The 24,587-nt window shown below is 34.7% G+C and overlaps 1 protein-coding gene across 2 annotated transcripts in view; it reads right to left on the reverse strand.

The window, feature by feature from the left end:
- Nucleotides 1-24,587, reverse strand: part of LOC149078994 (cell adhesion molecule Dscam1-like) — a 260,024-nt gene that overhangs the window by 151,221 nt on the left and 84,216 nt on the right. For both annotated transcript variants that reach the window (XM_089241240.1, XM_089241239.1), the window contains exon 5: nucleotides 16,535-16,831. In XM_089241240.1, coding sequence (XP_089097366.1) covers nucleotides 16,535-16,831 — 297 coding nt within the window. The remainder of the gene's footprint in view (nucleotides 1-16,534; nucleotides 16,832-24,587) is intronic.

Raw genomic sequence — 24,587 nt, forward strand, 5'->3', positions numbered from 1 at the left:
CGCGTTTCGCGTTCTTGCGGATGCTGCCTTGCATGTTTTAAAGTGAAGATGTTAAATGCTTGAATTTTCTTGTTATTTAAGTATCATGTTGAAGGTCTGCCTACTCTCTGCGCTGTGATCAGACACTATGATTCACTTGTTCCCCTATGTTTGCATGTCTTACGGTCAGGAACAGCATTTGAAAATACGCATATAGCTACTTGATTCGGCATCAAAATTTGATTTTACTCTTCTGAATTTCATTCAAGAGTGAACACACTCCTTCAAATTTTAGATTGCTCTTTCAGAAAAGTTATTTCTCTGTTTTTCTTTAAAAAAGTGTCCCTTTTACAAAACTATATCTTAAAGTTTTAGATAAGAGTGAAAATACTCTTCAAAATTACTTTATCGGATATCACTGAGTACACAGTATTATATAATTTATAAGAAACATGATTGAACTAGATGCTTCTGCTGGTATCTATCATATAAGAAACACGGCTGTTATAATTCTGTGATTAAAATTGTGATGACTGGTTTCTGATTGATGTGCTGCACAAACAAAACATAGTGTGATATTATTAAATATTTTATAAGCAATACAAGTTAACTTTGATCATAAGTTTGCTTTGAAATATTAGCAGTTGCCGTTTGTGTGTTGTAATATAACTTTAGTAAACTAAAATTTGAAGGAGCTTAACCCATTGGTTATGAACAAGTAACTAAGAAACGCATCATTTTTCATGGTGAATAAGTTTACAAAATATAGACACTTTATAGTCAGAGAATGACTAAGGATGCTTCCATGTACACAGAATTTTTTGCTGCGTAGAAAAACATTCCCTATATTAAATAAGGTAGCATGTTATTTGTCATTCCGCACAGATAACGAAATTCTGTTTGGAGCGGAACAACAGATCTGTGCAGGTGAAATAAAAGAGAATGTCCCTTATCTGGGGGAAAAAGGAGGCCCCCCTCTTAGCATATGAAGCAAATAATATACATTATAGTTATATGAAGCAAATAATATACATTATAGTTATATGAAGCAAATAATATACATTATAGTTATATGAAGCAAATAATATACATTATAGTTATATGGAGCAAATAATATACATTATAGTTATATGAAGCAAATAATATACATTATAGTTATATGAAGCAAATAATATACATTATAGTTATATGAAGCAAATAATATACATTATAGTTATATGAAGCAAATAATATACATTATAGTTATATGAAGCAAATAATATTACATTATAGTTATATGAAGCAAATAATATACATTATAGTTATATGAAGCAAATAATATACATTATAGTTAAAAGGAGCAAATAATATACATATATAGTAGTTCTAATTACACTGACCACATCAGCATCTAGCTTTTCTCTACCCACAACACTAATAAACAAACACAAACACTGCGAACGTGATTCCAAAGGCCGTCTGTCTGATTGCAGGAAGACTTCGCATATACAAACAAAATTACGAACGCATGCTTATATTCAAAGATATACTGCCCGATATTCACACACACATTACAATAAAAAAATATCCCCCACCCCACTAATTCCAGTGTTACAATTTCTGTTCAATTCTGATTTGTTCCATTATTCAAGTACGTATTGACGTGATCCCGCATGGTAATGGTAATTTATTGTTGTGTGACAGTGTTACTTTATTTTGTGTGGATGACGTAGAGGGTGCAAATATGTGGGAGGGCTGAATTCTCCCTGCCTAGGTTGGTGTAATCGTAATGAGCTACTTAATTTCCGGAAAATAATTTCTTCACGGATATCCTTACAGGAAATAGCCCATATGAGTCAAATGGAATGAAAATCAGACTAGCGTGTTATTCAGTAGCTTATTAGATGGTCGCGCGAGGCAATCCAGAGCTCTAATGCACTCGGGCTTGGTGTGATTCTATATCACGTAATCGCTCTCCATAGAGCACTGAGCTTTAAATACCATCCTACACATTCATTTGCGCATGAGACATTGACTTTTTGAATACGTATATATTCAAAATTTATTTTTAAATAATTTTTTTTATATCCATTTGATTTTTCTGGTCGATGTGCCAGTTAACGTCAATTCTTTGTTGTTGTATATGTGGCTGTGATTTCGCTAATTTGTTATAATGTTTTGTTGGCATTTTTTTACCTTGAAATTTCAATGAGAATATCTTTCTTACTATAGTGTGAATCACAAAGGTGGTCATATACAGGGTGGGCAAAAAGCTCACAGGAACTTTGAAAATTCATAAAACCCGGAAAAATAACCGAAACAAAAAACGGTTTGCAGAGTTAGCATCGCTAGGTCACAGAGATTTTTTTTTAAGACAAGAAAAAAAACCTCAAAAAACAGACAGGTGGTGCTGGTATGAGTGACTTCGGTGGAAATATGAAAATGAGACGGTTATAAGAACTTCCGCTCCTAATCCACAACCACTTCACCGTTGTAAACCGTGTATGTGGACCTGCTGCACTCTGCCGTTGCTGGATTTGTGGCTCGCCTGCAATGTGTTATCCCCTGTGTGGTAGTGGTCACGTGGAACATATACTGCTGTAATAAACGATTTGAAGGCATTCTGTTCGTTTTTTGTGTATCTGTTTTTTGACTTGTGTATGTCAGCACCACCTATTGGCTGTTTTGAGGGGTTTTTTCTTGTCATAAAAACTCCTGTGACGTAGCGATGCTAAAAATCGTTGCCCTACAAACCGTTTTTCATTTCGGTTATTTTTCCGGTTTTTATGAATTTTTAAAGTTTTTACGGACTTTTTGCCCACCCTGTGCTTAGAATGTAATATCACATCAATAAACTTATTTTATGTGCGATTTTTGTGCCTCTGCAGGTCTCCAATAAGGCCTTGAAGTAGTATGATTTAAAATAGATTTTTTGAATGATTTTTCCAGCATTTCTACGAATACGTGTAATCCATACGTGTAATTAACTATGAAAAAATTATCAACTTGAAAAAACAAATTTAGCATTAAAGATTGATAGTTTCACTTGTTTTCTTTAGTGCATAGCATAGTGCCCCCCCCCCAACTCTACATATCATTTCTGTAGTTGGTATGATGTAAATAATAACTAAATAAATAATTTAGTTAAATTTAACAACTAGGTGATTAGAATGAATAAACAAAATATTATATAGCTATCAATACTAATTTCCTGGACAGAGAGCATACGGATATCGGAAATTCCTTGAGAAAATCACGTTATTTAAAATAATTTTGAAAAAACTACGTCGGTTGTAAATGTTTATCTAAAAATACCCGATTGAAAATTTAATTTACTTAAAAAATTTCAATTAATCAGTTGCAATATTTTATAGCATCCTACGAGTGTTTCCCAGATCGTAAAAAAAAAAGTGCGTGCTTGAAACTCAAAAACTGTTAGGCAATGAAAACATTCGCAATCAATTGTTGAGTGATTTGTACAGTGTTGTTTGAGCGGTTTGAACTGAACCCACCTGGAATCGGTTTTTTCGATGAACCCAAAGAATAGACGACGAATGCAAAGAAAGTTTATGTTCCCATGAATGGATTAGAACCGCTTCAGAGGGTCGTACGTTGCAAGATCGGCACGCTAATGTACACGCACCTTAATTGATCATTAATACATTTTGAGTATCTTATAACTTCACCGTGTGCGACAGCATATATATGTCAAAATTCTTTTCATATCAAGTATTTTCGATTTTTATTCATTTATTTTTTTCAATTTTTTATACCCATTTGATGTAGTGTCTATTTTACTCATTTTTAACCCGTGAATGCGTATATACGCTACAACCAGTCGTTTACCCCAAGTTCCTGTCTTCTATCCCTCACAACTGCATGGCAGTTCGATCCTAAAGATGGAAATGTGTGGGAGAGAGAGACGCTCGAGTTGGCTTTCATTTTGACATCGCTTTTCCGATATATCCACGACCGGGAAAAATAGGGAATGTCTGACATTCGGGGAGGAGGAATGAAAAAGTGAAACCAGGGAGAAGATGAAGAAGCGATGGGAGGTCCAATGGTTCGGAGGAAACGAGAAGAATTTGACGTAGTAGAGTTGTCTGCCTCTGACATCCAAAGTGAGGAGTTGAGTCACTAACGAGCCAAAGGGAAGCACCGATGCTAAGTGGATTAATCCTCCAGTTTGGGATTAAGGCCCAATGTGTTGTGTTGTGTTGTGCTGTATGCGAACCACCAGAGATGTTTTTGCTTCCCTCCTTCCTAACTTGTTCAGCCCTTGCGAATCGAATTTTTGCTGTTTTCCTTTCGACCCTCTTTTTTTTGTCTATTCCCCGTTCTTTTTTGCATCTCCTATTGCCGTGGAAATTGAAAGATAGTCTCTGGTATCCACCATGAATAACTCGGATAGGCAATAGGGAGTATCGAGAAGACGTGTGCGATCCGAAATTGTCGGAGGGTTTCGTGGGATCGAGTCGGTAGCAGCGGTGGCGAGTGACAAATCGGAACTGGAAGGAGGGGAGGGGGGCATACACCAAATGCATCGAGCTAAAGTAGGAATAGTTCTTTCCTATCTTCTGACATTCTTTTATTATCTTGAATTTTTTCACGTTTTGTGACGCAGCGGGATGTCTTCTTTTTACAACCATCTCTCTCTCCCTATCCTCTGCTACCATACATTTTTCTTCGACCAGACCTAGTGTGTGGTATACCAAATTTCTTTTCTACTTCTTCCAATAGAGGAGGGAGGGAAAAAAATAAAGCTTTTAAGGGTGAAGCTTACATTTTTATCGGTACTTTTTTATGCTCTCCATTCAAAATGAAAAAATATGATAAAATAGAACTGGATCAATAGATGATTCTGTTGATTTTCATGCATCGTGGAGCTTGGGTGGGTTTTACAAAAAAATGTTGGGAAAAGAAAATGTATGTATTTATGGGTATACAAACGCACGCGTACAAAGAGCTATGTATTCCAGTTCAGCGCCAAAATCTGAGAGAGAAAAATGGGAAAAGAAAAGTATAAATAAGAAATCGGTTGTGTGAGATAAACATATTTATTTTAAAAACGAACTTCCATTCGGGTCGATGCCACTTGGGCTTTTTTCCATGCTTGTGTAAATGTATATGAGGAATGTATTTTTCCAACACACACAAGAACGCGAGTCATTCATATAGTGATGAAACAAACTCTTTTTAGATTACTCAATAAATATCTGATTTTCAGACAATAAAATGCTGATACAACGAGTACCGTTCATAACAAGAATCTCGCTGCTATGATTGATTTGCAATGCATCGTTATTAATCGAATGCTAAATCTTGCTACCGCGTATAACGGGAATTTTCCGTTACAACGAAAATTTTTCCAGATTGTACAAGCTTTCGTTCAAGTAAAATTAATGGAAGGACTGGAAACAACCCGTGAGTATCTTGGAGTAAGTAAATTGAATGGAATTTGGTTTACATTTTGAATGCACATTTTGCGAGGGCAAAAAAACAAACACGCAGAAAACTAGAAATGAAGCTATTATTTCCCATAGACAACCATGATTTTTTCAACAATAAAAACCAAAATCGTAAAATAACTAGCAAACGGATGTTGATGCGGTAAGTTTTGAAATATTTTCTGCAATTCCCGCTGCTTTAAAAAAAACAATTCGTTATTTTCATGATTTGAACGTCCCGTATCTCCTTAACAGTGAAAGACGAATGAAGACATAAAAAGTATTTGAAAAACGCTCACACGTCATTAAAAGGTTATGCTGCGTTATTTAGAAGTAAGAAATACTTTCCAGATTCGCCAGTTACGATGTGTATTTGATACAATCCCAGGGTCGCTCTAACAAGTTGGAGAGACACACAAGAGAGCTCAAGAATTTTTGCCCCCCCCCCCACACCTCTGATTTCAGATTTCATATGCTTTTGGAAGGAAATCTCGGCATCCAAAAAAAGGGCGTGTACATTTAGGGATTTGACAGAAATACCGAACTACACCTTAAAAAGAGACTTTTTTGAAAGAAATAATTTCATATTTGGTGGAAATTCATAATTAATAGAAGAAAAATGTTCTAGAATAACTGAAAGAAATAATATCGACATTAATGAAAATTTATATTTCGGAAGAAAAATGATTTCATATATTTTAGAATTAATTGTGATTCATATTTAATGAAAAAAATAATTTCGGAAGAGTCTGAATACACAGTCATACACAAATCTTCAATAATTTAGGGCCTAGTGTAACTCTGAGCCCGTTAGCCTCCCCGTTAAGAAGTCACTGTAGATGGCATCACGTCCTTGTGAAAAATTATAAATTTAGGGATGCCCCGTTACAATGACGCTCGATATAACTATAAATCTCTCTCTACAACGATATTTTTCCAGTCTTGTTTGGAATTGCCCATTCTCTAGTGTTAAACTTTTCTCGATGCAACGATATCCTTTACTACGAAAAATCTCTCTATAACGATATTTTTTAGGGCATTTTGAAACCGCTAAAATTATATATTTTTTTTTTTTTACATTTCTTTCAAAATCATCATCGACATAACTTAAAATTTCTCGCCAGTGTTTGCTCTTCGAGGGTATTTTGCACCATCTGCCCTCTGAAAATATTAATGGTTACCGTGAAGCTTATTTCTGTGTGTAACACAATAGTGTTGTGTGCGAGAAACCCCTTGTGTGAAAAAACAAGGGGTGTGTGCGGGAACAGTGTGAAAAAACTAAATGAATTTCATTAATAAATTAATCGATTAAAATTTTTATTTGCGAATAAATGATTTCGAATGCATTTTATGGTTTCACTAAAAACGTCAAATCAGAAGAGATGCCAACAACAGCATAAATTTGGTGGCACGTAAATTATTCTAGCTCTCCATGTAACGATAACCACCTCCACAACGATATTTTTGTCAGTCCGCAGAGGTTTCACTGTACATACTTCAGTCTGAGTTGTTGGCCCTTTTCTTTACGCAAAGCTTTTATTTGGCCCGCAACGTCTGATGTTTTGAAGATCACTGATTTAGGTTATCGGTACATCCTGAATGCATCTCACCATGGTGCTCATCAGCAACAAAGATACCTGAATGTGGTATCTTTGTATCTGAATGTGGTTATATTGGTTCATAATTTTTGCGTGTCCTTCCCAAATTTACAATACTCTGCATCTCTTGCACGAACAAAAATATCCAATTAAAATAAAGTAAAAATCAGTTCTTAGTACCCGAAAGAATAAAAACACTTAACTAATAGCTAAATTGTTTGGTTATGAGAGTACAGCCAATGCCAATATTGTACCCCATATATCCACCTTCATCGAACTTATTCAGTTCTAAACATAAACACAAATTCATGTATTTCTTGATGAAATATGAGGAATTTCTCGCTGTTCCTAAACGCTATCACAGAAAAAACAATCATCGTTTACACAGGCTTAGATTTATTTATATAAGTTCGGGAACTATTTCGTTGAAATTAAACATAAGAATCGCTCATGAAATTTTGATATGTAGTTTTCAACGCGGAAATTTATTTATCGCTTGATGCGTTTCATTTTCATTTTATTTTATTTTTTTCGTTTGAGGCAAATGTCCTTATTTCGAAAAATAGAATGGAGAAGAAATATTTATTTTACCAAAAATCATGCGGGGCATGTAGTAAGTCTGGCCCCTGCGGAGTAAACATCATGAGCTTAGGCACTAACATTAGAATAACAAATCCCATTGTACGCGGTATTTGAGTACGAACTCGTTGTTGGAATTTTTCCTCTCTTCAATTACTAGGAATTTTTCTTTGGAGAAATGCGTAATATTATTCGCCTGATCACATTGCACGGGAATTCTTGGGAAAACGACTGCGAAACGGAAAATTGATTTTTATGCCGACTTAATTACCTCTTCCCTATGAGCATTCTTTTTAAAAACTCGAAAGAATTCCTATTTTCACTTTTGGGAATTATTAAAAGGCGTTCCTGTCTCTCTCATCTGCATTAGGAGCCCTTTTCCTACTGCAAAACCTTAATTCCAAGAACGAGATAAAAAATTATTTCTTTTAAATATTCATTTCTTTTCAAAAATCCGTAATTTTTTTGTCCATGAATTTTCCTGATTAACAGTGAAGCAGCATTTATCCTATGGAAAATGTGATGTTATTTATATTCGAATATACAATAACAGATATTTTGGATATGAAGGCGTTTTTAAATTTTAATTCGTGGAATAGATATTTTAAGTAGACAGTTATTTATTAGGGCGAATGGAAAGTTTCGTGAGAGAATTTATTAATGAATGGCTATGCTCTAGGTTACATTAATAAATTTTAAAAGAGCCATCCTGACTTTTTCATAAAAATGTAACGTTTATATGGCTCATTTTCAACGAGGCTTACATGAATTTTTATTCTTTCTAAAATCACGAACTAAGATTATTTTCATGATTTATAAATTATATTAGAATAATTATGACTCTATAATAATTAATTAATTACATATAGCCTTATTAATATATTCGGCTCACGCATTTGCGAAACATGCGGTTTTGTATTTTGGTGAATTACATTTTTACCCATTTAACCATTGCGACTTGCAGTAGCCCTCTAATCCACACGATTAGCAATTTTTCAGCAATTTAAGCGACAGTTTGCAAAGCAACTTCACTTGTCTTTGACAATTGTTTTGGTTGTAATTGGAAACATTCTTTGCATTTTCAAATCTTTTGCTGATGATCCGCGATATCTCATATGAATCCCGATTTCCTGTATCTTCATGAAGGAAATATGATCAACTTAGGTATTTGTTGTGTTGTGTGAAGTGATGCTTTTCTATCGGAACACCTCTATCGTAGAACAGAGTGAAACACATTCAGCCCACGGTCCAAATGTGGGCCATTAAGAGGTTCTATCTGGCCCACGATAGCTGTTCTCGTAGGAAAGTTTCGATAGTAACGGTAAGTTTCGGTTTTTTTTTTCAAAAGGCTGATCATTTTTTCTTCATAGAAATACAGGAAGTTGGAATCCGTCCTGGACACCACTATCCCCAAAAACAAAAAATTGTCAAAGGTAAGCAGAGTTGCATATTCTGGCCAAAAAAAAGTTTTCGAATTTAATTAAAGTTGCCAACTGACGCTGGAATTGCTGAAAAATCAGCAATGGCATGAAACAGAGTCGCATTGGATCATAAAGTTATTCATAAAAAAAAAGTGCATATCTTTGACAAATATGTGTGAGATGACCATATGACACGTATTTCCCGGGACATTCCCGTATTTTGCTTAATTTTGACCGTCCCGTCTTTTTTGCAAAAATGCATCGTTTTTTTCAACAAACTTGAATATTCATTCTTTACTGAAATCAAGGATTAAAATTATGAATTTTAAGAAAACTTTTCAATACTTATAAATTATATAATAATAACTATCACTACATGAATATGAATATTCCTTTCACATATTTATTATGTTGAAAAGTTTTATTTATTGCATTCATTTTAATCCACTGCGATTTACAATAGTGGTCCATTTTCCTATGAAAATTTTAGAATTATTTTAGCAATAATTGGCACCTTTGATTGCTGCGATTGGCGCGATTTACCTTATTTTTCCAAGAGAAATATTTATAGTCTATAAGGTTTTCGCGGCCATCATTTAATAAAAATTGTTTTTTCGATAATTTTTGGAGATAACTCCACATCTCTCGACCAATCAGGTTCTACCAGCATAACAACTGTTTATAATACGCTGCCAGCCATAGAATCAACTGACCAATCGCAAAACAATAGTGTAGTTCAAGCCACTTATGTCCATAAATACAACCTGAGACTCCGGAAAACTTGACTTTGATCCAGTTTATCAATTCTCCTGATGATGCCAACCACTAGTGTTGGGGAAACGTTGAGAACAAACTCAAACGGACGACGGTCTTCGAACCCGAAAAAACAATTTTTAAGAAATATTTATGTTCAGCGAATACATATGAATGTGTGTAAAAAAGTTGGGATGGCCAAAATCTCGCGAATGTCTCGGGCCATACAATGATATAGCCAACCTTTATGTATACCAGTTTCTGGCCCACAAGCGGCAGAAATGGCGCTTATCTGTCCCGCGGACGGAAGGGTTTGTGCACTCCTGATGTACATTATTTAAAATACACAATTTAATAGGTATAATATGTAAATTGGTACGAGCTTTATGACTTAAAAAACTAATGCATGGGTTTATTTACAATACTTTTCATATTTCTATACATAGAGATATTAACAAATATAAATTCCTATTTTAAATAGAATTTGACTTTAAAACATTATGGCAAATATAGAAAATGGTCAGTAACAAATACTAAACTTTAGCTGTAATAGTGTCATTCCGTAAAATTGTTATATTGAAGGAAAATTTTCAAAAATCTGAATTTGTATACAGGGTGTCCTGTGAGTCCTAATCCATCCTTTATCTCATCAAACATCCATCATAGAGGTACGGTTCTAATTTTAAAAAATGCTCAAAATGTGTTCATGAATCACTTTAAGAGTGAAAGTACAGTGTGTCGAAAAAGTCATCAGTTCCGAGATTGAAAATGCAGTGTCTCACGAAATGAAAGGTGTGTGATGGTACACCTGTCAATTTTGATACACCTGTCCCCCCGTCCTCTAAGTTCAATTTAAAAAGTAGGTACCCTGTCTCTCCTGCGCCAAACAAAAAAAATATATTTCATGTTTGAGTGTCAGTGAATTCGCTGACATATTTAAATTACAAAACGGGGTTGGAAAGAACAGTATAAATGAGGGACTGATTTTTAATTCAAATATCGCAGCGATTATTATACGTGGGAAAGTATTTCCTTTTTTTTTCCCCTGTTTTAAAAAAGACAGGGCTGCAACTTTTTTAATTGGGTTTTCAAGGACATAGAGTCCATATAAATATTTAGTTTTTTATTTTGTGGTGTAATCCGAAGCACATTTTGAGGTTTTTTTGTAAATTGGAACTGTACCTCTACGATGAACAGTTGATGAGACAAAGGGCGAATTATTATATACAGGACACTCTGTATAAAAATATACATTTGGCCGTTGTGGTGGTCGAGTGGTTATAGTGACGGACTCGCGATGCGAGGATCCGGGTTCGAACCCCACAGTGGTGGTCGGCTGAAGTTGGTTTTCTGTGGTTCCCAACTTCAAGGCGCAAATGCGAGCCGATCTCCCCGTTAAAAAGTCTCGCCACAGAGAGCAACAGTCCTACAACAATAAATCATTCAATCATAACACTTCACTCATAGTTAGAAAAACTGGTGGCAGATGGCAGCACTACACATAACAAGCATTACAGAGAAACAAAAAACTTCTCGTCAGGTTTCACTACACGCACATTCCCGCATGTACCGATTCGTTGGGGGTTCCGCGGGGGGGGAGTGCATGTGTGTTGTAGCAGTAGTAGGTAGGGCCTCCAAAAAATGGCTCGGGGATCCATGATGTTCTTAAGTCAGCCACCTCGTTGGGCAATTTGCCTGTTGTGGCGTGGTATTTGTACTTGTAAAATTTTTACCTCTTGTAAAAAAAATCGAAAAAAATTCTTTGTAATATTTTGAAGGAAAATTTGCCGCATAGATTGAAGTTTTTCGATCCGGCAGAAGTGGAAGCAACGTTCACCCCAATTTGCATTATTTTATTAGGTAAATAACGAAAATTTTAATTTTTGTCTTTCCTACACAATAATAATTTTAGTAGGAGTGGCGCTATTAGAGCTTCATCTTTTTTCTGGTCATTTAATTTTTTTAATGATAAATTTATTTAACTTATTTAAAGAGATCAAAATATAACCTAACATTCAGAACAATCTAATTTTATATGTAATATTCCACTGTCTTCGATATAAGAAGAAATAAGAACACTTTTACAATACAATTTCGCTTATATTCGAACTTGATCCTATTTCTATTTTCTGTCAATTATATTATCTCGTATTTTGAATTCAAATAAAGAAATGCCGTAACATGCATCTAAAAAAATTGAAAACAAAATCTTAAATATGATTCCTGCTCATTGAAGGAAGGACAGAAAAAGATTTATAAATTGAATATATTCAAATAGAAATTTTAATAATAATTTTCCGTAAAGTAAAATTCATGGAAGCAGTTTCGCTTTTTACGTTATGTGCCAAATATTTATGTGTCAAATAAGTTGATTGTATAAACACAGGCTATACAGGGTGCCCTGTAAGTCAATTCGGCCTTTACCGCTTCAACCGTTCCTCGTAAAAATGGGGTTCTTATTTCATAAAATGCTCATAATGTGTTCAGTATGTCACTCTGTACCAGTTTCGAAAGTGAGAATAGTGTTTCACAGAATAAAAAAAATCTGAACTTTTCTACGGTCCTCCTGTCCTCTAACTTCCAATTTAAAAATTGCTGCCCTGTCTCTCCCGAAGCCGACAAAAAAAGTTTTCAAGTGCACTATTCGCTGAGATATTTCGATTCAAAAATCTGAGAAAAGTTAGGAAAGAAGAGCACAAATGAGGGGAAGAATCGTTTTCCGTTAGTTTGTGCTCTTTTCTGCCAGCAGTTCCCCAATTTTTTAATTCAAAAACATCTCACTGAATTATTGCACTTAAAAACGTGGAATGTGTTTTTTTTTTGTTTTTTTTTTTTACCTCAGAAACGCAACAACTTTCTACTTGAAAGTTAGAGGACAAGGAACCGTATAAAATTTAGTTTTCTTATTTTATGACACTATTTTCACTCTCAAAATTATTATATTGTGATTCTTGATTGATTTTTGAGCATTTTTTTAAATTAGAACCATGGCCCTAGCACAAACGGTCGATGAGACAGATGCTGCATTAGGACTTACAGGACACCCTGTATGTCCCAAATCGTATGCGCAGAGGATATTTCTGCCCAACCGTCGACTTTATATATAGAAACATACTTTCAATTATAAAATTTTCTCACATGACGTGACTCAAATGACGTTCTCAAATGAAAAACTTAAAATTCCTTAATTTTCCCAAGAGGTCTTTCAACGTAAAAAAAATACAAAAATTCTGTTATCGTCAAAATGTCAAAAATTTCAATAGTTATTCATTGTGAAGAAAAAAAAACCATATTTTTGATTTCATTCAATTGTGTACGGTCCTTAAAAGTTTTTACGGTCCTTAAACTTTTGAGCCAATGAAAACTTGCAAGAATAATGATTTCATACACTTGATATCCCTATTAATATTGCATTTAAAAATACGAAATTTTTTTGCAAATAACTTTTCAAAGCACGATTTTTATTTTAATAATTGTAAATTTTATCACAACTTTTTACAGGCATTGTATAAAAAGTTAATTTCCTTACTTTTTTTATGTGTCCGTTCCTGAAACAAATTTTCAGATTTTAAGTAACTACACGCCATTTGAAAGCTTCTTTAACTAAAAGAATATTTCTTAAGTCAGCGATTGATTTGACATCTGCTGTGCAAACAATTTTTGACTGCCTGTATTGATATAAGATAAAAGTTTCTTAACATTCGCTAACGAGCGGAGTTTACTGCATGTATACTATTAACTTAATTATACAAAATATCAATTATTCATAATAAATAACAGCCACTGTTTCAAATTCAATTCTTTTTTTTTAATCAAGATTCAATTGTTCGCTTTCGGGTAAAAATATTTTCTGGAAAATTATGAAGATGAAGCAAAAAAACAATATATAATACACTTTACTTTATTACAGATTTTGAGCTTTCGTTGCCTTTGTAGGTTCGAATTAAGGCTGGATTGTGTATCGCTTGATATTTTTTTTTTCTCTCTCTCTCTCTCTGGTCTTGGAGAACCGCCACCACTGGGAAAAATGCTTTGCCGAACCGCGATTAATCTTCTCGTAACTCCTGGTAATCCGCTTATCGCCTGCCTCTCCTCTTATTTTTTTTTTTTCTTTTCCCAATTTTGCTGGTTTTTTTCTTTGTTTTTTTTTTTTGTGTTTCTTCTTAGTATTCCGGGAAAGAAATACCGGAAAGAACAGAAAGTGAAAGAAAGAGAGAGAGAGAGATAGAAAGAAAGAAAAAAAAAGAATGACCAGGATGTGAAACACTGACACCAGCCATCGGTGGCCACTGCAACTGCAATGCGACACGGAAGTGATAGACTTCCTAGATCTAATTTTTCAATGGTGGCTTTGGCCGGCTCATCGCGGTAGAACGTGTACGACTTCATACTCACTAGATTATCCGGCTCAATACTGTCTTAACTGGCCCCGAAATAGCACGAGATTTACTCAACTACTTCGGAGCTACTAAAGTTATTATCGACTAGGCTATTGCATTATATACGAGTATATCTGCAGTTGACAGGATCTTAGACTCATTTGCAGTATTACGATGGTTCAATCCAGCTATCCGGTATATTAATTTGGGGTTGGAATCCTAAAAGTGCAAAATCTGTTTCAAATTTTATTTCCTTGCAAAAATATATTAGGATCAACTTAACGTCACGGGATGGTATGGTCAAAATAATATAATGAATTCTTTTTTAATCCAAAGAACACTATCGTTATGTTTCTCCTCTTTTAAGAGTTGAACTGTTGGTTACATTTTAAAAATTCTGGTAATTTGTTTGAGTTTTCTTACAGAAATTCATTGCTGTATAATGAGTCACACCATCTGGTCAACGAATTAATTCTAATATGAAAAGAGATGTTTTTCCTAGTCTTATAATACATCTAGGAAAAAGTCTGTCCGGGTATTATTCCGAGACACACTTTAGACTGAAAACTTCGTCGCCTCCTTTGCAAATCGAGAACCCCGTTGTCTTGCAATCCGGACAAGCTTGCTACCAAATACACCATGAAAAAACTTTTCTTCTTCCCTTATAGCACACATATTTGCGTGATGCGTTAAAGTAGAGACATTGCAGCCTCCCTTAATTTCGGTAGTAGGCGTCCCAGATGGCAATGATATGAGAAAGCGATGTTTTGTATTTCTCTCAGCTTACATTTTGGAAAGGCTTACTGGATATTATGCCAGGAAAGAGGAATAATAAGTTAAAAAAAGTTGTGTCTTTATGATGTATTGGTTATAGCAGACTTGTCCAAACTTGATTTTGTCTCAGAGGAGACAACTAACTTTTTTTTCTATGTTTTTGCCGCAGCAAAATATTCAGGAAGTCTCTTTTTCAAATTCCATTTTTTTTTCACAATGAAATTAATTTTGAAACTGATTTGGAATTATATCGAGATTTTAGTTTGTTTGGATTATTACATTTTACAGAGGTACGTAGCATACTGAATTCATCAATAACCCATGAAGATTATTGATGAAATGAAGTTCAAGATCTGCTTTTTTATTATTCAGAAATATTTTATAAAAGATGAAAAAATAATTAGATAGTCTAAGGTTATTAAAAAGGTTTCAATCTTATTCTGACGCATGCACATAAATAAAATATCCCGAACATTAAATTATTTTAAAAATTTGCAATTAAAAAGTTTAGAAAAAACAACAAATATTAAGCTAAAAAATTTTTAAAAAAAATTCACATGAATTCAAGAAAAAATTCTTTAACTTAAAAAGTCTTTGTTAGTACCAGTTAATTTTCTAATCCACATTTTCCAGTGCTAGTAGTTGGCATCTGACTAGCAAGTTAAATGCAAGTTTTTAACTGGCAAATTTCTTTTTATGGGGGTAGGATACATGCAAGAACTTAATTTGTTATGTTTCCATTTATAAATCATTTTTAGAAGATTCCAACCATGAAAGCAAAAATCTCCTTTTTGCTGATAATTTATTATAGTGAATTTTAAAATAAACCGTTGAATTTAATTCCTTTTCAGCAATTTTGTTGAAATACCTTGTACAACACGTACTTCCAAATCATTTCGGGTTATGAAATTTATATCATTCCATCATTAGAGATCAGACAACTATCAGTAGCTGTCGTAGACGACATTCGAGCCATCTGAATTTTTCTATATAAGTCAGATCGTACGTCTGATTACCAAAGTTTTAAAATAACAAGCTGAGAACTCGCTTCAAAGAACGCCATAGATAAACAGAGTAAATTCTTTCAAACAAATCCAATTGATAACTTATGCACCCTGTCAAGCATCGCTTCTATCGGCGATATTCTAACAAATGATGATCATGTTTATGTATTCCCCCATATTGCTATAACAATAACTGGAATTAATTGACGAGCAGGAAAACTATACGAAAAACGTGCTTAAAAAGGCTGTAGATCGAAATCGTGCCCGTCATTGCTCGAACCAGATCATTCAGATCGCCAATAACTATTTACAACGATGATTTGCCGACAGTAGTGAATTCGATTGGTGAGTGTAGATAACACTTTAAAGCAGTCCCGAATATTCATAGCAAGCTCTGTAAATAACAGACTTCAAGCATGTTGAATTTAAGGTACAACCTACACTCAAATCCTTATTCGGTACATGTTTAAGAGGAAAACTGGAAATGGGATGTTGAAATATTCTTTGCATGCCGCATATTGAACTTCCGTGTGGAATTTACATAAATATTCGCGATCATATCAAATAATGTACATTTGGTGAAATATAAATCATCGGAATTTTTGAAACCTCGGTACTCACAGGTCAACATCAGGTGCACGTGAGCTCGATCTTCGCCCATAGTGCTGTTCGCCACGCAAACATAATGGCCGGTGTCTTCGGCTACTGCATCTCGGATGACTAGATTCCCTTCTAAGAAAGTATACCTCGGACCACGGACTGGATTGAAAGCTCCGTCTTTGGTCCTTTCGTGAAGCCAGCTGTATTCTGGTAATGGCAAACCCTGTGCAACGCAGGGTAAAGCTACAGTCGTACCTATACGAGCTCTGACGAGGGGCTTCGAATCCGTTATTCTTGGTGGGGATTCGGCTCTTGGCTCTGTACGGGGGAGACAAAAATAATGAAAAATTTATGGAAAATATATACATACATTTTAGTAACTAATTAAGTAGATAACCACAACTAATAAAGTGGGCATAAGCTAGGTTAATGTTAAGTTTAAAGGCTAATGTTAAGTTTGAAGGCACCACATTTCTGACGAAATGTTATATTTTTTGGCTCCGCGGTTATGTTTTTCTTCCCGCATAAAATTTCTGGTGTATAAGTTCAGTGTTATTCTCGGACGGCAATATCAATAAACTTCACAAGTAACCTATCCCAAATGAAAGTTGACTTGATGTCATATACCCTCTTGCTCATCTCAAATAAGCACCGGAATCTTATATATAAATGTGAAAGTATGTATGTATGTCTGTTTGTTCTTCATACGAATCGACAATTTTAGACAGATTGTCGGCAAATTTCGCATATATACCAAACAGGACCAGGATTTAACCATAGGCTACTTTAAAAGCTCGTCAGAGTAGGGCAAATGCCCGAAATGGGCAAAAACCCGTAGGGCAGCAATGGTTCCTGGGCCTCAACAGTCACATTCGGAATGTTTACTTCAGTTGTCGTGGTTCTCAAACAATGTATTTCAGACATGCATATGCCTTTGCAATGGTTTGCCTCTTCTTTAATGCTTCCAGTATAACAGTTTATTCCTTTATAATGGATTGTCACTTTTTCAATCCTCCCAGTAATTGAAGAAAACCCGGGAATTGCCGGGTATTATGGCTAGTATGAAAATAAAATGGACCAACGCTAACATTGGTTTGAGTTTTTTTGCGATGCAAAAGTTCAATTGCTGCTTATAATTGCAATGAATTGATGTAGATACGCTTATGAAAACCAATAGGTAATACATAAATTAAATAATGGTTATTTTTGATAAGGAAATAATCAAAATATATTTCCTGAAAACACAGTCCTCATCAAATGACGGAAAGTATTAAAGCGAACTTGTTATTACTTTAGCTTTGAATTTTTAGCACTCACATTTTAACTTTGAATTTTTAGCACTCACTTTTTAACTTTGAATTTTTAGCACTCACTTTTTAACTTTGAATAATTATAGTCGCTCTCAGACACAAATGACTGTTATTCGAGAGCCGAGTAGATGAGTTAACCTGCTTCGAGCCCCGCGTAACAATTATTTTATCAGATGAAAACTGTAGATGATAATCATATTTTTCATGGTGTCAATATGAAAGTGCGACACTTTCATAATTTGAAGCTTTTAAGTGAAAATTTTATTAAAGTGTACCAGTAATATAGAGACGGTTTCTGGCGTAATTATTTGCCACACCAATTTTCTTCCTCAGAGGTCTTCAACACGAGACCCGCGGGAGCTTTTTGCCGTAACCCGTGACCATTCCCAGAAAATATCTATTTAACAGTGAAAGACGATTCAATAAAAAAGAAATTTATTCGTTGAAATCCGCAGGCCACTGAGATATTAGTTATACTGCGAAGTTGAGAATTATAAAATGTCTTCTAGATTCATCAACTCCGATGTGTACACCTGTGGCCCAAACATTTTTTGGTGGGCCCGATAAATGATGTATAATATATCTTTTTGGATACCAATTCCCGCCCCCCCCCCCGGAAATCATTATTTCCAGATGGAAGGGGAGTCGGCATACAAAAAAGATATATACAGTGGAACGTCGGTTAACGAGTAATTCGCATAACGAGCAAAAAATGTTGACTCGGTTAACGAGCGATGATTCACATTACGAGAAAAAATTTCGCGCTTTATTTATTTGCACGTTATCGAAACTGAGATGACGATTTTTTGCTTTCGCCTACACACGTGTTATGAAATTGTGGGTAATATTCTCCCCCAAAGTCTTCGTTTCGCGTGCCTCACTGGAAAAATGAACACACGTGCGAGTGAATACTTTTACGATACAAAACTAGATGTAGCATTGTAGACATGCGTATGTGCGCTTGCTTTTATTTTTAAAAATCTGCTTGGAGAAAACTGTGGGCTGATTGCTTTATTGAACGCGGGCATCTTTTTCCTCAGCCATCTCTTAGGACATTTTGCCTGTTGTGGCCTTGTATTTGTATTTGTGACTTTGACGGTCTAACTCATGAAAATCAGCCACTACTTGTCGAAGAGATTGTGTGGTCGGGGAAAACCATGGACTGTAGGTGCATGAGGATGACATTCAAGAACTAGTGGTGAAAAGTGTTTATAAGAATTGACGGTAGATGAAGGGATGGATCTTTTTTGCACACACTAGAAAGAGTGTGTGACGGTATCTCATCTGAGGAAGAGAGAAGTCCCTCACATAAAATGAAATTAGAAAGATGTGTAGAATGTGGGAGAATCTCTGTGCATGCAAATCTCTGTAGGAAAAACTACCCAAATTAAGCTGCAGCAGTGTGCGAGCAATGGATCTGTCCAACGAACACTTCCATTTCCCATTTCCCAGAAATCCAAAAAAATTGGGCGAAAGCAAGCGGGATTTGATAAGGTTCTTTTTGAAAGTCACGCAAAAACAGAATTAGTTTGCAAACAAAAGTGAGTCCAAAACGGTAGTCCTCCTCTCTCTCGTCGTTTAGAGTAAGTTCATTTGTAAACATTAGCGTATTGATGTTTATTTATGACGTTATATGTATTATTGTGTTTACTTATTGATTGAATGCCGTTTTTATTAGTCATTTTTATGTGTATTGTGGAGCGAATTATCAGAGTTTCCATTATTCCCTATTAGGAAGTTCTATTCGAATAAGGAGCAATTAGTATAACGAGCACGTTGGTGGAACGAATTAAGCTAACTCAAAGATTTTGCCGAAATACTGAAAAACACTTTAATGAAAGAAATAATTTCTGGTTTTATTGCATCTTTTTTATTTCAGAATATGAATTGGAAGTCGTCAGAACATATTTTGTTGAGTCGTTTCGTCAGATCAGTTTAATTCAACACATTTGTCAATCCTATGCTCATGGATTTTATTTAAATAGGATTCCTTATGGTTTTAGTTTTGAAAGTATGAAAAGGCAGGAATTCTATCCCTAACTGCCAATACAGTCAAGCTCGGTTATACAGTCGAATCCCGTTTTAACGAATACCGTTATAACAAAAATCTCGTTTTAATGAACACTTTTCTAGTCCCTCAAATAAATATACATAAGAACAATGCAAACAACTCGAAATTCCTTTATAACGAAGTGGTTTCTCCGGTCTCTTGGAGTTCGTTATAACGGGATCCGACTGTAACAACCATGGATATTTTTTTTATTGGACTGAACACAACACATAAATCATACAATCAAAACAACCGAGAAAGACAAAAAAATTATATTAAAATAACACAATAATACAGACACTCTGTGATCCCAAGGGACTACAAGTCCAACGACAAGTATAACGACAAGTTTGCTATAACGTCAATAATTAGCGATCTGACGTGATTTTCATAAAAAATAATGTTAATGAACTTTGCTTATAACATCGATGGAAACCAATCACCTTGGACATAACGACACATTTTTCGCCACTTACGTTCTAATGCCATTTTGTCGAAGAAAAGAAACTCCGAACATTAGAGCTGATCACATCCAGGGAATGTTTGTCTGTTTTCATATTTATACCTAACGTTAATAAACAAAAATGTTTCATGTTTTACGTTCCGACTTGCTCATTGAGACATGACCACTGTACGATACATTTCCTTATTTTGCACTTCTCGGTTATTTAAAAAAAGTCTCGTTTTTTCCAAACGAAGCTTTATTCATATACGGATTCAAATAGCTTCTATATTTTTTTAATTTTATTCTGTATTCAACCTTAGAACATTACTATTATAAATATTTCGTCTCATATATTTTCCACAAGTTCATTTTTTCCCGTGAAATGCATTTCAGCACACCGGCTATAAGCTTTTCTTTCCAAAAGTTATTTTTAAACAGTTTTTGGTAATTTCATCGACATTTGGCAGCATGTTTTTCGAGAATCGGCGTATAGGTCCAAAATTAGTTATCTCAATTTTCTGTTATTTCTCCCGAACCATTCGGTTACCCTAATCATAACTCTTCATAACATAATTTGATTGCCTCTGATTATATCTTTCGTCAAAAGTAGGTCTTGAAAACGTCAACCTCGGTAGTAACGACGCTTCAGTTATAACGAAAAAATTTCGCGTAATCTACTATGACGTTATAATAAAGTTTGACTGTACACCGATCTATAATAAAAAGTCACTAATGAATCATTCAAAAAGAAGTTCCAGAAATACTGTTTCAAGTGACAAAACAACTATTATTCTTCTCATGTCGTAAAGAATTTCCGTATATGATACTTGGAATTTTCTATTGTACGTGTCCGTAACCAAAAAAAACCGAATTATCTGATACCTAGAACCATATTACTCCTCACAACTCCCGATACTACAACAGAAATTGCTAGTTTGGATAATGTAAGTAGTACTTATGACCTGACATCTGTGTTCATCCAATATTTCTCTGTCAGTTAATGCTGTTGTCCAATAAATCAATAGCAGAGAATAAGAATAGTTAGCACGTGAGAAAAGAAAGAAAATATTTGATAAAAAGAAGAAATCAAAAGCGAACGAAATAGAAAATACAGAATTATGGGAAAAAAAAGCTATTTAAATGAATATATTCACTCACAGCAAATGGTAGACACTCGTATGAGGCATCTAACATAGAACTCACATGATATAATTAGTATTCATAATCCAGTTGCCATCTTAATAGAATTGAACGGTGCTCGAGAATGTAAGTAAATGAATGAGTATCTAAATATGTATATATATGCATGTCTATATTAATGACATCCTGATTAATCCCATTATGCTATCTCGTGTCGCGGAAAAAAACTATATCATACGAACTGACGTAAATAAATGTGATCGTTCTTATTACTACAGTATGTTCGCCTCAGTCATAAAAATGATCGTAACTTTACCGAGAAAAAACAAACAATATTTATCGTCTTCTAGTGTATATGTATATACAGTATACATAAATGTATGTATTGATAGATCATTTGCATAACTTTATGCATCGTATTTTAATCAAAAGTATGAGTAAGGTATTTGTTTTTAGCTATTTTCCAACCCAAGTTATTTAGAGTCACAACCCTGATCAGCTGTAAATATTCCACAAATGTGAAACTAAACAAACAATTATTAGTTTAGTTTCATATTTATGTGAACTAATTTGGACAACATGATCTATTCATGTTGTCCAAATTCATTGGACAGCGAATTCAGCGTTATTTCATTTTAGTGGACATATCAGTAGCTAAAATTACTTTACAAAGAACCCTAATTGCCCAAGTCTTCTTCTTTGAGTCTTGACAATGAAATTTGAGGACATGGTGTCCTTATAAAAAGTTTTTTTTTAATTTAATAATTACGCAACCCTTTGCAACATGACTGACGTATTTGAGTTTTACACGTTATTTGGATACTTTTTCTGATTGTAAGTATGCCTCTGAGATTAACGGTTCGGCAGTAACATGTGTAGTAAGCACCTTGTGTAAGACTAGACATTCGTTTCTCGAACGGGATTCCGCGGAAGCCTAAGATTTATTTCCCCGAACGTTTGAGATTCCGCGTATAAAATAGCAATGAATAACATTCCGCTAATATTTTTAACGTTCTATTAATTTTTTCTCTCATCTAGCGGTTTCCTAGAACTCGAATACTATTTCTGGTGTTCTAAAGGGGTGAAGATATTAAAAATATTTTGTTTTTTTACGTAAATTTTCCTCTTCTATGTCGACATAAAAAATTTATACTCGAATAGGATTGGCTAATCTCATAAAAATTCAGTCTTTTAACAAGTTTATCATCTGTGAATAAATCTAATTTTATATCTAAGGGGTAAAATGTGGTTGGTTGAATACGTTCAGTGCTTTTAAACAGATATTATAACATGCGATCTCCATACAACAAACTTCTTTTTTTACGAATTTTTCTACGCAATTTAATTTTTACCGGAAAATTCGGTATTTTCGTGAATTTACTGTAGATTGAGAATTATTTCTCCATTAGAATAATTTTCTTTTGTGAATTTTACAATAAAGCAATGACATCGTTATGTGGAGCCCTCAAATGTATACCTCTCTATAAGAATTCCTATAATTCACTAATTATTATTTGTAGTCCTGTTACGTTGGCTTCATTCTATAGCCTTATCCAATTACAATATTCACATTGTAACAATATTTAATTGAATAAGAAAAATAACGGAAATGTTTTTTCGTTTACTGTTTCCCGAGTTCGAGCAGGTTCTCACTTAGCCTCCAATGTCCCTCAATGAGGTGCTATAGTGCCGCCTATCGATTCCAAATAATTATCCATCTCAGCCACGTATGGTGAATTACGTGGGTTTTCATTGCGTTAACAATTCGCACAGCTGGCTATTGGTTAATACAGGATTCGAGGGAGTACTGTATATAGTTGTATATGCTTTTGTAGTGACTCTCACACAATTCCTCTTCTCACAAGGTTGATCATTCCAGGTGAATTGAGATCGTGTATTAATAATCCCGTTCATAATTCATGTGGCTTATTCCATGCATCCATTTAACATCATTCTCCATAAGACTGGATAGATTCCTGAACAATGAATAAGTTCGGACGGGTCATGAGTCGCAGCGCTGGTCTTGAATAATTTGAATCAATATTTCCTGTCCTCCAAGTGATGAAAATGAAGTGCGTTCAATTTCAAATCGTGTGATGAATACATAACTGAATCCTGTGGATTTTTTGCTGTTTTTTCTTTGGAATGGTAAACCGATGGATTTTAGATCATGTGGGTTTTTCTTTTTTCATAAAATTCAGCATCATTTCATTGTAGTGGGCATGTCGGTAGCTGACATTACCGGACAAATAACCCTAATTGCCTAAGACTTCTTTGTTGATTCCTCTCTGCATTTTAACCCGTGACAGTGGAATTTATTACAGAATAATATGCTCCAAAAATGGAAATATTTTTTTTCATTGCTTGTTGTTTTGCATTACAGAGTCGGAACTAGAGGGGGCAGCGGGTAACTGCCTCCGGGTGTGCAAAATTTAGGGACGACAATTTTAGATGGGAATAAAAAAACCGGTATAAAATTATCGAATTTTAAAGTTGTGGGGCGGCAAAATTATGTTTGCCCCGGGTGGCAAAAATCTAAGTTACGTCCCTGGTGCATTATATCAATAAAAAAACTAAATAAATAAACGGATTCATTCAATGGAAAAGAAAACAATACGTTTCTTTTTTGGAAAGAATTTTTTTTTTGTAAAATAGTGTTTAAAATATAATCATCTAATCCCAAAAATATAAATGTTTCTGTTGCCCGAACTGGACTCGGGCGTCACAGTCAAACTACGATACTCTGTTTTTAGGCCTAAATTCACTGCCGAAGCCTACCAAGATACCACTAATACTACTAAACCACACATGCACCTCGTCCATATTCCTCTGGGGAACCTCTAACGAATTGGTACATGCGGGAATGTGCGTGTACGCGTAGTGAAACCTGAGTGAAGTTTGTTTCTTTGCCTACCAAGATACTATCAGTCTTCTTTAAAGAGGATTAACCTGACTGCTCAGTACAGCAAGACAATATGGCCTATTGAGCTATCAAATTCCACCATGGCGGTACAGCAGGGACTTTTTGACGGCAAATCAATCTCCGAAGCAGTTTAGCCACCAAAATCTCCAAACCTTGCTAGTCGGGACTAGTCGGACGGCTGACAACAACTCCAACATATCACCTTG

This window comes from Pholcus phalangioides, unplaced genomic scaffold (assembly GCF_987345545.1).
Source record: "Pholcus phalangioides strain wild (caught in Gottingen) unplaced genomic scaffold, Ppha-v1.0 ptg000013l_1, whole genome shotgun sequence".
Lineage (NCBI taxonomy): Eukaryota > Metazoa > Arthropoda > Arachnida > Araneae > Pholcidae > Pholcus > Pholcus phalangioides.